The 12,973-nt window shown below is 26.2% G+C and overlaps 1 protein-coding gene across 2 annotated transcripts in view; it reads left to right on the forward strand.

Annotated features, from left to right (window-relative positions):
- Positions 1-12,973, forward strand: part of LOC107437077 (BTB/POZ domain-containing protein 9) — a 147,939-nt gene that overhangs the window by 123,381 nt on the left and 11,585 nt on the right. For both annotated transcript variants that reach the window (XM_021144206.2, XM_021144207.3), the window contains exons 4-7: positions 1,830-1,995; positions 4,114-4,247; positions 4,863-4,979; positions 6,401-6,510. In XM_021144206.2, coding sequence (XP_020999865.1) covers positions 1,830-1,995; positions 4,114-4,247; positions 4,863-4,979; positions 6,401-6,510 — 527 coding nt within the window. The remainder of the gene's footprint in view (positions 1-1,829; positions 1,996-4,113; positions 4,248-4,862; positions 4,980-6,400; positions 6,511-12,973) is intronic.

Below are 12,973 nucleotides of genomic sequence, written 5' to 3' on the forward strand. Positions count from 1 at the left end.
AAAAAAAAAAAAAAAAGGAAGAGCAAAAGAGTTTCTTCAAGTTTAATCCACAGCAACCGAGTTTAGATAAATCTTTTACGAAATATTTGCACGGAGAAAAGAAAATTTGAAAATTTGTGGGAGGTTATAAAAATTGTTCTATCCTCTCTCATGGTAACGCAACAGTCGAAGGTTTCTTTTCAATCAATAAAAGCTTATTGGTTGAAAACCTCAATCTAGAATCTATTATTTCACAAAGGCGTGTGTATGATTATGTTTCATTTATAAATGGAATAAAAAACATAGACATTAATGAGAAAATGCTAGATGCTGTAAAAGGATCTAGAACAAGATGGAAACATGCATTAGAAGCCAAAGAAAAACGAAGAGAATAAAAAACTGAAATTTCTAGAAAACCAATAAAAGAAAAGATAGATGATTTGAAATTAAGAAAATCTAAATTGACGAAAACTGCTGCAACAGAACTGGATGTTCTTGATTCAGAAACTGTCAAACAACAAAATATGTTGAGAAATATTATATAACATAGGAGCCCCTGAGTTCCTTCGGAAGCTTACAGTATTACAGAAATAAATTTAAAAATACTGAAAAAAGAAAGATATTTTTGATTTTATTTTTCTCACAAGTTGCACAATTTTTCAAACTGAATTTTTATTTGTATATAATTAACTTTTCTTGACTTTTTTCCCCTTTATATTTCAATATTATCTTTTGAAAGAAATGTCAGTTTGAAGTGAATTGTTGATTTTTAAAAATTAATAATTTAATATATCAAATGTTCTAGTATGTTTTAAAAGTAAATATTATTTGAGGATACTGATACATATCTCGCAGATTTGATTAACCCTTTATATCCTGACGACACTCATGCATTTGGTTCCACTTAACAATAAATAAAATAATATTTCCATAATTTTCCATAACAGATTTTCTTTATCTTTTTATTTAAATTGTTTTCGTATCTAACTACAAAAACACACTAAAAGTTTGATCTAATCATGATAATTAAAAATATGTTTCACAAGTTTTCTGAAAATATAATTTGGGATATAAAGTGCTATTATGCAATTCCACTTTAATATATAAGTGTTTATCCTATTTAATATATGATACTTATGACTAAGTAGCAGATTATTTCTAATTGAAACCGCAATGTTAAAAGTTTTGTTGGCGGGTCAGGAATTTTATTGTAAAAGGTCAGGAAAAACCTGCAAAAGTCAGGATATTGTTTTCTCAAAATAGTGTAGGAACCCTGTGTTAACTTTATCTGGATCAAGCATTGGGACAAAATTAGGTTTAGTGAAGAACTTTTTGTAAAAACTAACCCGCATTTACATTGCATGGTGAGGAAAACCACGAAAACCTCCCTTGGTTAGCCCGATGGCAAGGGGGAATCTAACAAATAACTCGTCTACCTCTGTGGCTAATTTACGTCAGCACTGGGGTCGGTGCGAGCTGGGAGCCGAGTTCATATCAAGCAGCCACCCCTGGGATTCGATTCTGGATCACCTCATTGGGAGGCGAACGCTCTATTCTTCGAGCTACTGTGGCTCTTTCTTGATAGTTGGAGAACCTTGTGAATAGGTTTAATAAATAAAATCTTTAGTTCTATTTTCTAAAATCAGTAAAAATTGACCAACCCGCTCACCTACTGGGGTGTCTATTTAACTCATACATCAACTTTTCAAATACCTCACTAATAAGAGCATCAATGATATTTCAAAAATATACATAACATATTTTTAATTAACTATTTTTCTAAGTTTATTATATATTCAAGCAAATAGTTATGTACTCTTGAACACTTGAAAATAGATATTTTTTTGAAGGTCATTCTACAAGATTGTACTGTTTTTGAAACATTGTCCATTTCACAAGAGCTTGGAATAGAAGAGCTTCGAATGTGTTGTGAAGACCATATCAATAGCACTTTAAACGTACACAACGCCTGTACCTTTCTACCTGCAGCTTTAGAAATGGAGAACAGAGTGCCAGGTTTTCTTTTTTTATTTATGCTTCTTTTTTTACATTTATTACTCCGATTACATAGTTATTTTAAATTTAAAACTTAATTTGTGGATCTGATTATGTATGGGAAAAGAGTATCTATGAGACTCCACTTAATATGGATTTGTAGAATAATTGTGAAAAGTAAAATAAAAATTCTATGCCATTAGCATTTGAAAATTAATATATAAGTTAGAGAAAAAACAAAAACATTTCCAAGCCAATTAGAAATCATCATTGAGATCAGGAATAACTGAGGAGAGATTAAAAACATTCAACTTTTGCTTGAATTGTGTCTTTTCTTTTGTAAACTGCATTTAATCTTTGTCTTCAATTAATTCAAAAGGATTTTAATATCTTTGACCTTAATGGTGAAATGGTCAGACATTAAAAATCTTCTTTGAACTTTGCTATTTTAAATGTTAGTTTTTAGCTTTGCTTGTGCATATTTTTATTGCATTTATTATTAGGATTTTAAATATATATAAGCGTTAGAGTTGTTTATTATAAAACACTCAGAAGTTAAAATTGTGTTATTCATATTTTAATGGAATTGGAACATTCTACAACTCATTACAGTCATTAGATACTTCAGTAGAGTATTCTTAAAAGTGCATTTAAAAATGTTAACACAAATATTTTAAAGTTAATTTTTTAAAGTAGGTGAATGTGATAAATAATGTATCAGCAGTAGGCCAATGTATATAAAAATTTTACCACAGCGTTACCACACAGATTCTCATGTTAACTACAATTCTCAGTTAAAAGTTACTTTTTTCTAAAATCAACAAAAATTTTTGGTATATGCAAGCTTTTTCCAATATAACCATCAATTTGTTATTTTTATATTTTAATTCTTTTATCATGATTTTATTTAATCAAAGAGATATTATATTTATTTAACTAAGTATAATTTGGTAGATAAGAATAAGGTAGCTTAGGATGACCAGACAGAGTGTAATACAGTTATTATTCTAGTACAGTACAGAACCCGTTATCCGGAAATTAGTAAACCGGAAAACCAAAAAACCGGAACGAAATTCGATAAATTTTCCCGCCATTTTTTAAAAAAAATGTTTTTTTCCTCATAAAATTTTATGATTTTTCTTTCTTTTTTTAAAGATGTTTACCTTACCATCATTTTAGAAATAATTATTAGTGTATTACTTCATCGTTTTTTCTTCTTTTTAAGATTATTTCCAAATAATTATTTTTTTAGTTGGGTTTAACAATAAAAAAACGGCTTTTTGTAGCGATTCAGAAAACCGGAAAAATCAGTTATCCGGAATAGTGATGGTCCCGATCGTTCCGGATAATCGGTTCCCTACTGTATTACCTAGATATAATAATAATGAAGTGTAATTCAGTAGATTAAAAAATTTGTGTCCGTTTTCTGTTTTGGACCACAGAAGTCAACCAGTTTTATATTTTGGACACATCTTTTGTCTAGTTTTTAAAAAACACACTTCATGCGTTTTATATTTTCTACCATGAAATGATGTTTTGGACAAGATGTTTATTTTTATTTATTTATTTTTTTGTATCAGTGGAAGGCATTTTACTAACAAAACACTCTTTTTATCAATAAAAAATAGAAAGTGCCTGAACAATTTCTACGATGCAACAAATAACAAGAAAAGTTAAGCTTAAAACATTTTTTTTTGCAAAAAATCATGTAAATTTTTAAATAATTAAATGCTTAACTAATTTAGATTTTAAAGAGTTATATTTTATAATAAATTCATAAATTGCAAAATGTTTTACTTATTGCTTGAATCATAAAACCGCTCGGCCAATTTGTATGTTTTCAAATAAATAAAAAATCGTCTTTAAACTGAGAAATTTTTGCATTATAGCATTATGTTTATAAATATTTAATTTCACCTAAAGAGTTTTTCTTAAAATTTTTAAGTCTTTCAAGGAGACTAATTACTTTAACCAAGTGATCTTATCTAACTTTGAAAGTCGTCACCTTTTCTAATTGCTAACTTTTTTGCATTACTCATCAATTATCAATTTATTACTTCCATAATGAATCGTAAATATGTTCAGATAAATTTACTTATATAATTCTGTTTTATGTATTTAAAAATGAAATTCTTTTAGGTAACAAAGGTGGCCGCTCATTTGCTGATAGATGTACTGCATACATTGGTGAAAATGCTTTGGAATGTGTTCAGACATCAGCTTTTTTGAATCTTTCAAAAGAAGCATTAATCCATCTTGTATCATCTGATTACGTAAAAATTATTCTTCTTTTTATTTTTTTCTCATGCTTTTTATATATGAATAATTTTATTCTATTATTCAAGTAAGGAGATAATAAATTTTAATGATACACGTAAGATCCCTTTGTAATGTCTGTTATGTCCTTCTGAGGCTAACTATAACTAATTTTTTTATTGATTGTTCAGAAAATTGACTTGTTAATATCTTTTTGTGAAATCAGTTTTTAGTATTAATGATTTTTGGAGAAACTAATTTCATATTTGTGTGAGAAAACTTTTCAATTCACTTATAAAATTCTCAAGATATAACAAAATAAGCCAAAAGTAACATTAAGAGGTCCAGACATTGGTCGCTGTCCTGACCAAACCATTGGGATCATATTTCCTAGATTGTGAGACATTCAAAGAAAGTATGTTTTTATGTTTCGTTTCATAACTCTCATTTAGCTTGAGTCCTAGTATGTGAAAATGTGTCCAAAAATATTAGATCAAAAGTTATTTAGTTTTTCATTTTGCATGTGCACGGTACAATTAATTTTTATTTAAAAAAAATAACTAAAATTAGTATTATTTTATTTATTTAATTATATATTAATCCAATTTTAATGTAACTGATTTTTACTATAGTTAGCCATGGAGGAGGAAGATGTCTGGAGAGCTGTGCTTGCTTGGGCAAAACATCAATCTGGTGTAACACAGCCCACTGCTCATTGGACAGAAGAGGAGAGAGCTAGAATAACTCAAGTATAGTATCTTAACATAATTAATGTAGTTATTGTATAATTAAGGGAAGTAATTTATGATTTTAGCTGAAGAGATGCTAGGAAGTCTGTTAGTTATATGGATTCTCAATAATGCATTTTAAATTTAGAATATGACCTAAACTTTTTTTTTTAAAAAGGAAGAAAACTATGGTCTTTTTCTTTCTTTGTTTATTGTTATTCTATTACCTATTCTAAATGTGTCATATTTTTTAGCATTTTTCAATATGTTTATTTCATATTTAGTCTACTTTAAGATTGCATGGTAATGCTTGCAAGATTAAAAAAACCATATGCTTTGTTTGCAATTATTCCAACTTTATAGTATGGTTGTATATAGGATAAAGTTTAGGTTGCTTTTAAAATATGATATATTATTCTTAGCTTAAATTAAAAGTAAAATACTTCTAAGTGATTTATACCAGTATATTAATTTAATCATATGATAGGTCCTATTTCAGTTAAATAAAATTTCCTTAATATATTTTGTTTTTAATTCTTTAATTACCGAAAAATTTATAAATCATTGTATTTTGCTTCTCAGTAATTAAACTATTTAAACTTCTAGCTATTAAGGAAAATTGTTTTATTCTTATTTATTCTTTAATGTCATGTGGCAGTTTTATATAAATGTTGAATTGTTCCAAAACGAACTCAAGTTTTCTGAATTTAGAAAATTCAAATGTCATGCTGCCACCTAGGGGGAAAGGATAGAAACTTTTTCTGTTTCAATACACTTTTATCTTTTTTAGTACATTATTGCTTTTTATGGTATATTGTTATAATGTGTTAATTAGTTAACAATTTTGATAATAAAATAGTTGCCATTATTTTCTGTTTTCAGTAGATGTAATTATTTTTTTTTATTTCATTTATAATATTACAGTTATATATCAAATAAATTTAGGCAAAATAAAGTCTATTAAATTAAAGTGTTTCTACATAAAGCCAAAACAGAAGTACTAAAAAATACATCTATTCTAAAAATTTTATATCTCTCTCTCTCTCTCTTTATATATATATATATANATATATATATATATATATATATATATATATATATATATATATATATATATATATATATATATATAAATATATAAATTTTTTACTCTAATCATTCATATCTGTCATTGGGATGTGGAATTTTGAATTTTAAAATTTTTTGCAGTAAAACCATTGTGCAGGCATAAGCTGTTAATGTATAGAAACATATCCTGGTTTATTATGCCATATTTGATCCATCTAAGATTTTTGCAATTTTTCATTCAATTAAATTTTAATACAACTGAATCTTGTTGTCACAAAAGTATCAGAATTCCCTCCTGATATGCTATATTGCCATTCGAAGCATTTTTGTGTAATTGTTTTAAGAGTTTAATCTTATCAAATTTGAAATTTTAGCAAATGTCTGGTGTAATCAACCATGTTAGAATTTTGCTGATTGATAGCCAAGTTTTTGCAGAAGAAGTTGAACCTACCGGAGCTGTGCCAATGGAATTATCTTTAGAAAGGTATATAATATCTCCTTATTTTTTATTGGTTTTAAAATTTCAAAATTTTATAACTATTTCTAAATAATTTTCTATAAACTTTAAGATTCTATAAATTAGGAATGAAGGGGAAAAAAACGAAGCATTACTACCTCTTTGACATATATTGACATGTTTTGAATTAATCATAAAATATATTTCATACATTGTTTATATTTGTTTCAATTGTAAACAAACATTTAAAAAAAATTATTTTACAGTTAAACCTTGATTCATCATTCTCGCATCCCTTATTTTTCATATGCGTCCTGTTGTTTTAACACTCTTGCCACAAATGTTTTACTTATAGTGTTATAAATATCTATTTACATGATTTTTAAATCTAGCAGATTCCCACATTTATTACTATTCTACTGCCATTAAAAAATTCATTATATCTGTTTTGAGAAGGAAAACAGACATTCCTGATGCTAATGATGAAGATGACAGTTTTGGGGAAACTCCTCTAACATTATGTTTGATGTTTATGCATCAGTTGATATAAATATTGAAACTTGTATTGTTACTTGTATTGAAACTTGTATTTGGTTCTAAGAAATGATTGTAGAAGCTGAAGAACTACATAGTGATACTGATGAAGACTGTGAAATGGAACCACAACTAGTTGCAACATTTACAGATCATCCCCTTGGTTTTTGAATTAGTTAATAACTTTCTATATTCACACAAACGTACAGAAAATGAAAAGCAATCTGTTACAAATATCATTAATATATTGTTTGCTCTAATAAAGAAGAGAATCTTTAAAAGAAAAAAATTTCCATATTTTTTAAATAAATAAATGTGTTTTTTTTTTTATCTTTCTTTTGCCACGCAAATATTTTTGCATTAATACATGTTTTTTTTTATACTTATTGTAAATTAAGTTTCAAATGTATTACTTCTTTATTTTTCAGACGTTTTCATTTCATTATTTAACAATTTATGTTGACCATTTTTCATTGTTTTTTTTTTTATATTTATTGTTCTCTATGAATGGCCTCAGGAGAAATGATTGATCGAGGTTCTACTGTATTTGTTTGTTAGAGTTATTATTAAATTCATTTTTTTACACTATATTTCATTTGTATTGTTTATTATGTAAGCAAAAACTTATGTGTTCAACTTTTAATTGTTTTTCTTTCATTGTTGATTTAAATAAAAGAATACTGATAGTTTTCTTTTCCCTAAAAGGAAGCAATTTTTTTTTCTCTCTGTTCTTGTTCTTAAAATTTGAGATTTTGACTGTGATATTAAAAATCAATAAAATTATTCATAATAGTTTATTTACCCTTATGTTGTATTATTTAAAAAATGTTTAAGATTAAAAATCTTTTAAGTTAAAAACCAATGAATAAAGGAATCTTTGATTAAAAATGTATTTAGTTAGGAAAATTATGTATATTCCTAAGTTTGCTGCTAACACACAAAAACTTTTTATAAAAGGGAATGAATTGTCATTGTATGAAGTGTAAAAATTTAAACATTGTTTAAATGCTTCTCAAGTTCTCAAAAATTACAAATTGTAAGCAGGTGAGTTAAAAATTCAAAAGTCATTATCATTATTTTTACCTAAAAATATAGGCAACAAATAGGTCCAGTAAATGTTATTTATAATTGTCATTAATAGTGGTTCTAACTTTAAACGAAAAAATTATTCAGAATTAACAATAGAGTCATAGAAAATCTTACTTCTGCCGCTTAAGTTTAAAGTTTCTGGGGGGCATTAAGCGATGAAGATTTTTTTCTAAAAAAGAAAATTTTATTAAAAAAAATTTTTTTTTTTACTTTCTAATTATAAAATATTTTATTAATAATGTATTTATAATTCCAGTGCTTTTATTAAGCATCTGCCAGTAATCATTTTTCATGACACTTGGTTTTTAAATACTTCACAGTTAACTGATGTCTTTGATCCTTTTTACAAAAGATGCTTATCTGGAGTTTTTGAAACTTAAACAAAAATTTCATGTACCCCTACTAATTCTCTTTAATTTTCTTTACGGTTACATAAAAATCAAATTGTATTTTGTAAATGTACACATTACAGCTTGATAAAATTTAAAATGACAATTTTCAAAAAAAGTTTTGAGTAATGTAAATTATACTTTTAACAAAATAAAAAGTGTTTTTGTTATTTACTTTTTTTTAAAGATTAAGCTACTTTCAAAAAGTTTATCAAGCATCTTTTTAGTCTGTTTAATATATTTTCTGTTACATTCTTCTGAACAATTTTAATTACTAATTAGTTTTTAAAATTCTACTTATCCTGAAACTCAGTGAAAACTCTATTTAAATAAATTTAGAAATGCAATAATTGTTTTTAAAAAAAATTTTAGAATATGATACGCATAACAATAATAAAAGGAATGAATAACAGTTAATACAATGATTTTATTTTGATTGATCGTATTTTGTGATTCTTTATAATATCTGATTCAACAGTTTGTATTTTCATATTTAACTAAAATTTTCAATTATCTGGGCCAACTTTACTGAATTTTCCAATTGGTATTATTGAAAATTCTCTTTTTATATATTTCAGAAAATTCCCTGAAACATTTCGAAAAAAAATATCAAAATATATTTTTTATTCAACTTAGTAATTACTTATTTAATTGCTGAAGCAAGCAATAAAGTGATATAAATTATGAAACAAAGTGATAAAACTCTCTACTTTTAAATTAGTTAAATAGTGTGTTACAACTATCTGAAAAGAAAATTTTGAAATGTCATTGTCTATTGAAAATTCTCTTTTTATATATTTCAGAAAATTCCCTGAAACATTTCGAAAAAATATATCAAAATATATTTTTATTCAACTTAGTAATTACTTATTTAATTGCTGAAGCAAGCAATAAAGTGATATAAATTATGAAACAAAGTGATAAAACTCTCTACTTTTAAATTAGTTAAATAGTGTGTTACAACTATCTGAAATGAAAATTTTGAAATGTCATTGTCTATTACAGTTCGAAATTATGAATTTAAAATTCAATAAATGCAATAATGCCTATTAGTGTACTATACTTATTATATTTCATTGACTATAAATGTGTCTAAAATTCTCTCTGTCTAAAATATTTTAACACTGCATAATACAGTCAATTCGAAATAACTCGAAGTACGATAACTCGAATATTACTATAACTCGATTTTTTTATGAGGTCCCGACCCTTTTATCTTCAATTTCATGTTAATTATTCTCGATTACTCGAATTTTACTCCCTTTAACTCGATTTTTTTTGGATCTTTTAAAGCAAGAAAAAAAACCTAGGAGCTGATATCTTGCCCCTTCCTTTGCAACACACACACAATGTCTTTCGCACTCTTCATGGAGAAGCTAAAGCTGTCCCTCTTGAAGTATGTGAACAGTGGTTAAATGAAACGTTACCAAATTTACTTCAAGGATACAGTTAAAATGATGTTTTCAATATTGATGAAATGGGTTTATTTTTTAAATGTCTTCCAAATAAGACTATGATGTTTAAGGATGAAAACTGCTCAGGGGGTAAAATGAGCAAGGAACGTTTGACTGTCCTAGTTGGAGGAAATGCGTCTGGGACAGAGAAATTGCCCTTACTTGTTATCGGAAAATACCGAAATCCCCGATGTTTCAAGAATGTAAAAACGTATCCTTTGGATTACAAGTCTAACAAAAAGTTTTGGATGACATCAGTTTTATTTGAAGACTATGTAAGAAAATTGGATCGGAAATTCTTCGCTAAAAAAAGAAAAGTGATACTCTTTATGGATAAATGCACAGCGCATAGTGATCTACTTAATGTGAAAGCAGTAAACTTGCAGTTTCTCCCGCCAAACACAACAGCAAAGTTGCAGCCGATGGACCAGGGTATCATAAAGTGCTTCAAACAGTCTTATCGAAAATGGCTTGTCAGAAAAATGATCTTAAATATTGTAAGCAATTAGAAGATTTGCAAATAATAAGCATTAATTAAATAATCCGACAATATTTTGAAAGTTCAAAACCGAAACTAACGGTAAGTCGAACTTCCGATATGTCGAAGTTTTTCGTCAGTCCCATCAGATTCGAGTTATCGCGAATTCACTGTAGTTGGCATGATATTTAAATAACTCTGTAAAATCTACAGAATTTATCCCTTTTTGTGTTGCCAGCTGTATTTATGTTCATGTTTGAAACAACTTTATTCATTCTTTTTTTTCCATTATAGAAATGAATTTAATATTTTATTAGATTTTTCATTGCTAATAAGTTTTTAAAATTATTATATTTATTGTAGTAATTACTGTAATTTACCATTAAATAATTTTTAGGTATAGATTGTTTTAGGTGTTTTTCAACTTTTTATTAAGTTAGTGGTTTTTTCCAATCCTAGTTCTTAAACAGTAATTTTTGTATTGAAATCTCGTTCACAGGAATTTATTACTTTTTTATTATTTTAACTTTTTTAAAATGTATTGTCTTTCATATTTTAATAGCTCAACTTGAGAAATTCACTCTATAACATATTCAAATGTATATATATATATATATATATATATATTCAACTGCTTTGGCAAATTAGTACAAAATTTTCTTATTGGATTTTATTTTCCCTATTGAATAACATAAATATCATTTCATTAGTTTATCTAAATAAATTAAAAATTCTATGCTACTGTTTCAATTTTCATTTACATTGCATTTAGTTGTATTTTAAAATTATTTAACTGATCAAAAATGTTCACCTTAAATAAAAGTATTTACTAATAGTACAAATTTAAAAATTTCTTACTTACTAAAACCATTTTCTCGGTTGATTCAATAAAATTAGTTTGTCTTTTAATGTTGAATGACTTAAGTTGTGTCTTTTAATTTTGATCTGTAAATACAGGGTTTGACCTGTTTTATATGATTTAATATCATTTATTCAGTTTATTTAATAAAGTTTGCTATTTTTTAATTACAATGTCCCATCAATGACAATTAACTATTAATAACTAATTAGCTTTTGGCACATATATTTATGTAATATAAGATATAAAGATCCTATGTATCCACAAGTTATACCTACTTAATTGATAGACAAGATATGCTAACAAAATTTGCAAATCTTTTATAAAAGTTATAAGTAAAAAAATATAAAAAATTAGTTTCCATATTGAATATTCCGATCCTTTCTAGGAATTAAAATAATTTAGTTTGACAAAAAAAGTTGCTTATGACTCAAGTCCGATAAATCCATTATCAATATTTTAAATAAACGAACGTTTTCGTTAATCTATTTAAATTTTTTTTTTTTTTAAAGATTACTTTTGTTATGGTAGACTCTAAAAGATGTTTTGTTTAATTTTAATATTCGTTGTTTACTTAAATGTTTTTAACAGACATCTCAATCCCAATTTCTTTATTCCGTGAATAAAAATTTCATTTGATAATATAGTTAAAAAACAAACCATTTGTAAGTGCAATTTTTTTAATATTTAAAATCAAATAAATATTATCATTTAGCACACTTGATTTTATACTTTATCTGAAGTATATATTGACTTTGAAATATATGTTAGAGCCTCATTTATAAATCATTTTAAATCTCTAAAATACTTACCATGTCTTATTCATCAAATCAGATAAATTTTTACATGCAGTTATAATGCAGTTGTTTTTAAGCTCTTGCTTTAATAAACTACTATTAGGTGCTACAACCAACCCAGAGATATTCAGACATTAGTTCATTTTTAATGAAAAACATATGTTGTAATAAAGACATTTTAGCACAGAAAGAAAACAGAAATATTAATTATGAATTTTGATATTAAATGCTTTATTGATTTTAATTTGTTTAATTTATTTTTCTCTATTTTATTCCTTTTTATTTTTAATTCTTTTTTAAAACAACTATATTTTCATAATTTAATATTTATTTATTTTTGAATACAATAAAGTCTTACAGTGCGACTTTCAGGAGAACTCCTCCAGACACCCGTCTCGTGTCATGGTAGGGAATATGGTTACGAGGGAAAGACACTTCGAATAGGAGTGTGGGGTGGCTAGTTTTGTCTTAATCCCGGCATTGGTCAGCTTGAGAAAACCAATTGACACATTTGTCCGTCCATTTCACTCCCATTAGAGATGTGCTCTTGTTTGTTACCATAGTAGCAGACAGCCCTAGACATTTTGTCTGGAGTTCTCCTCAGAGCCGTACTATACCTTGCTGTTTTCCTCTTTTATCGCTGTTTGATTTATATTTCTTTCATTATCTTTATTATTTAGCCTTGTAATATTACAAGATAATGAAAGAAATGTAATCAAAATAAATAATTTAATCAAAAATAAAGCCTTGTATTATAATCAAAGTAAAGTCTTGGAAGTAATACAAAGCTTTACTAAGTAATTCTTGTAAAAAAAAAAATTTCTTTCATTATCTTGTGTTACCTATATTACTAAACACATCTGTATTAAATAGTGACTTTGTTTTCAGGT

This window comes from Parasteatoda tepidariorum, chromosome 1 (genome assembly GCF_043381705.1).
Source record: "Parasteatoda tepidariorum isolate YZ-2023 chromosome 1, CAS_Ptep_4.0, whole genome shotgun sequence".
In the NCBI taxonomy this organism is placed as follows: Eukaryota; Metazoa; Arthropoda; class Arachnida; order Araneae; family Theridiidae; genus Parasteatoda; species Parasteatoda tepidariorum.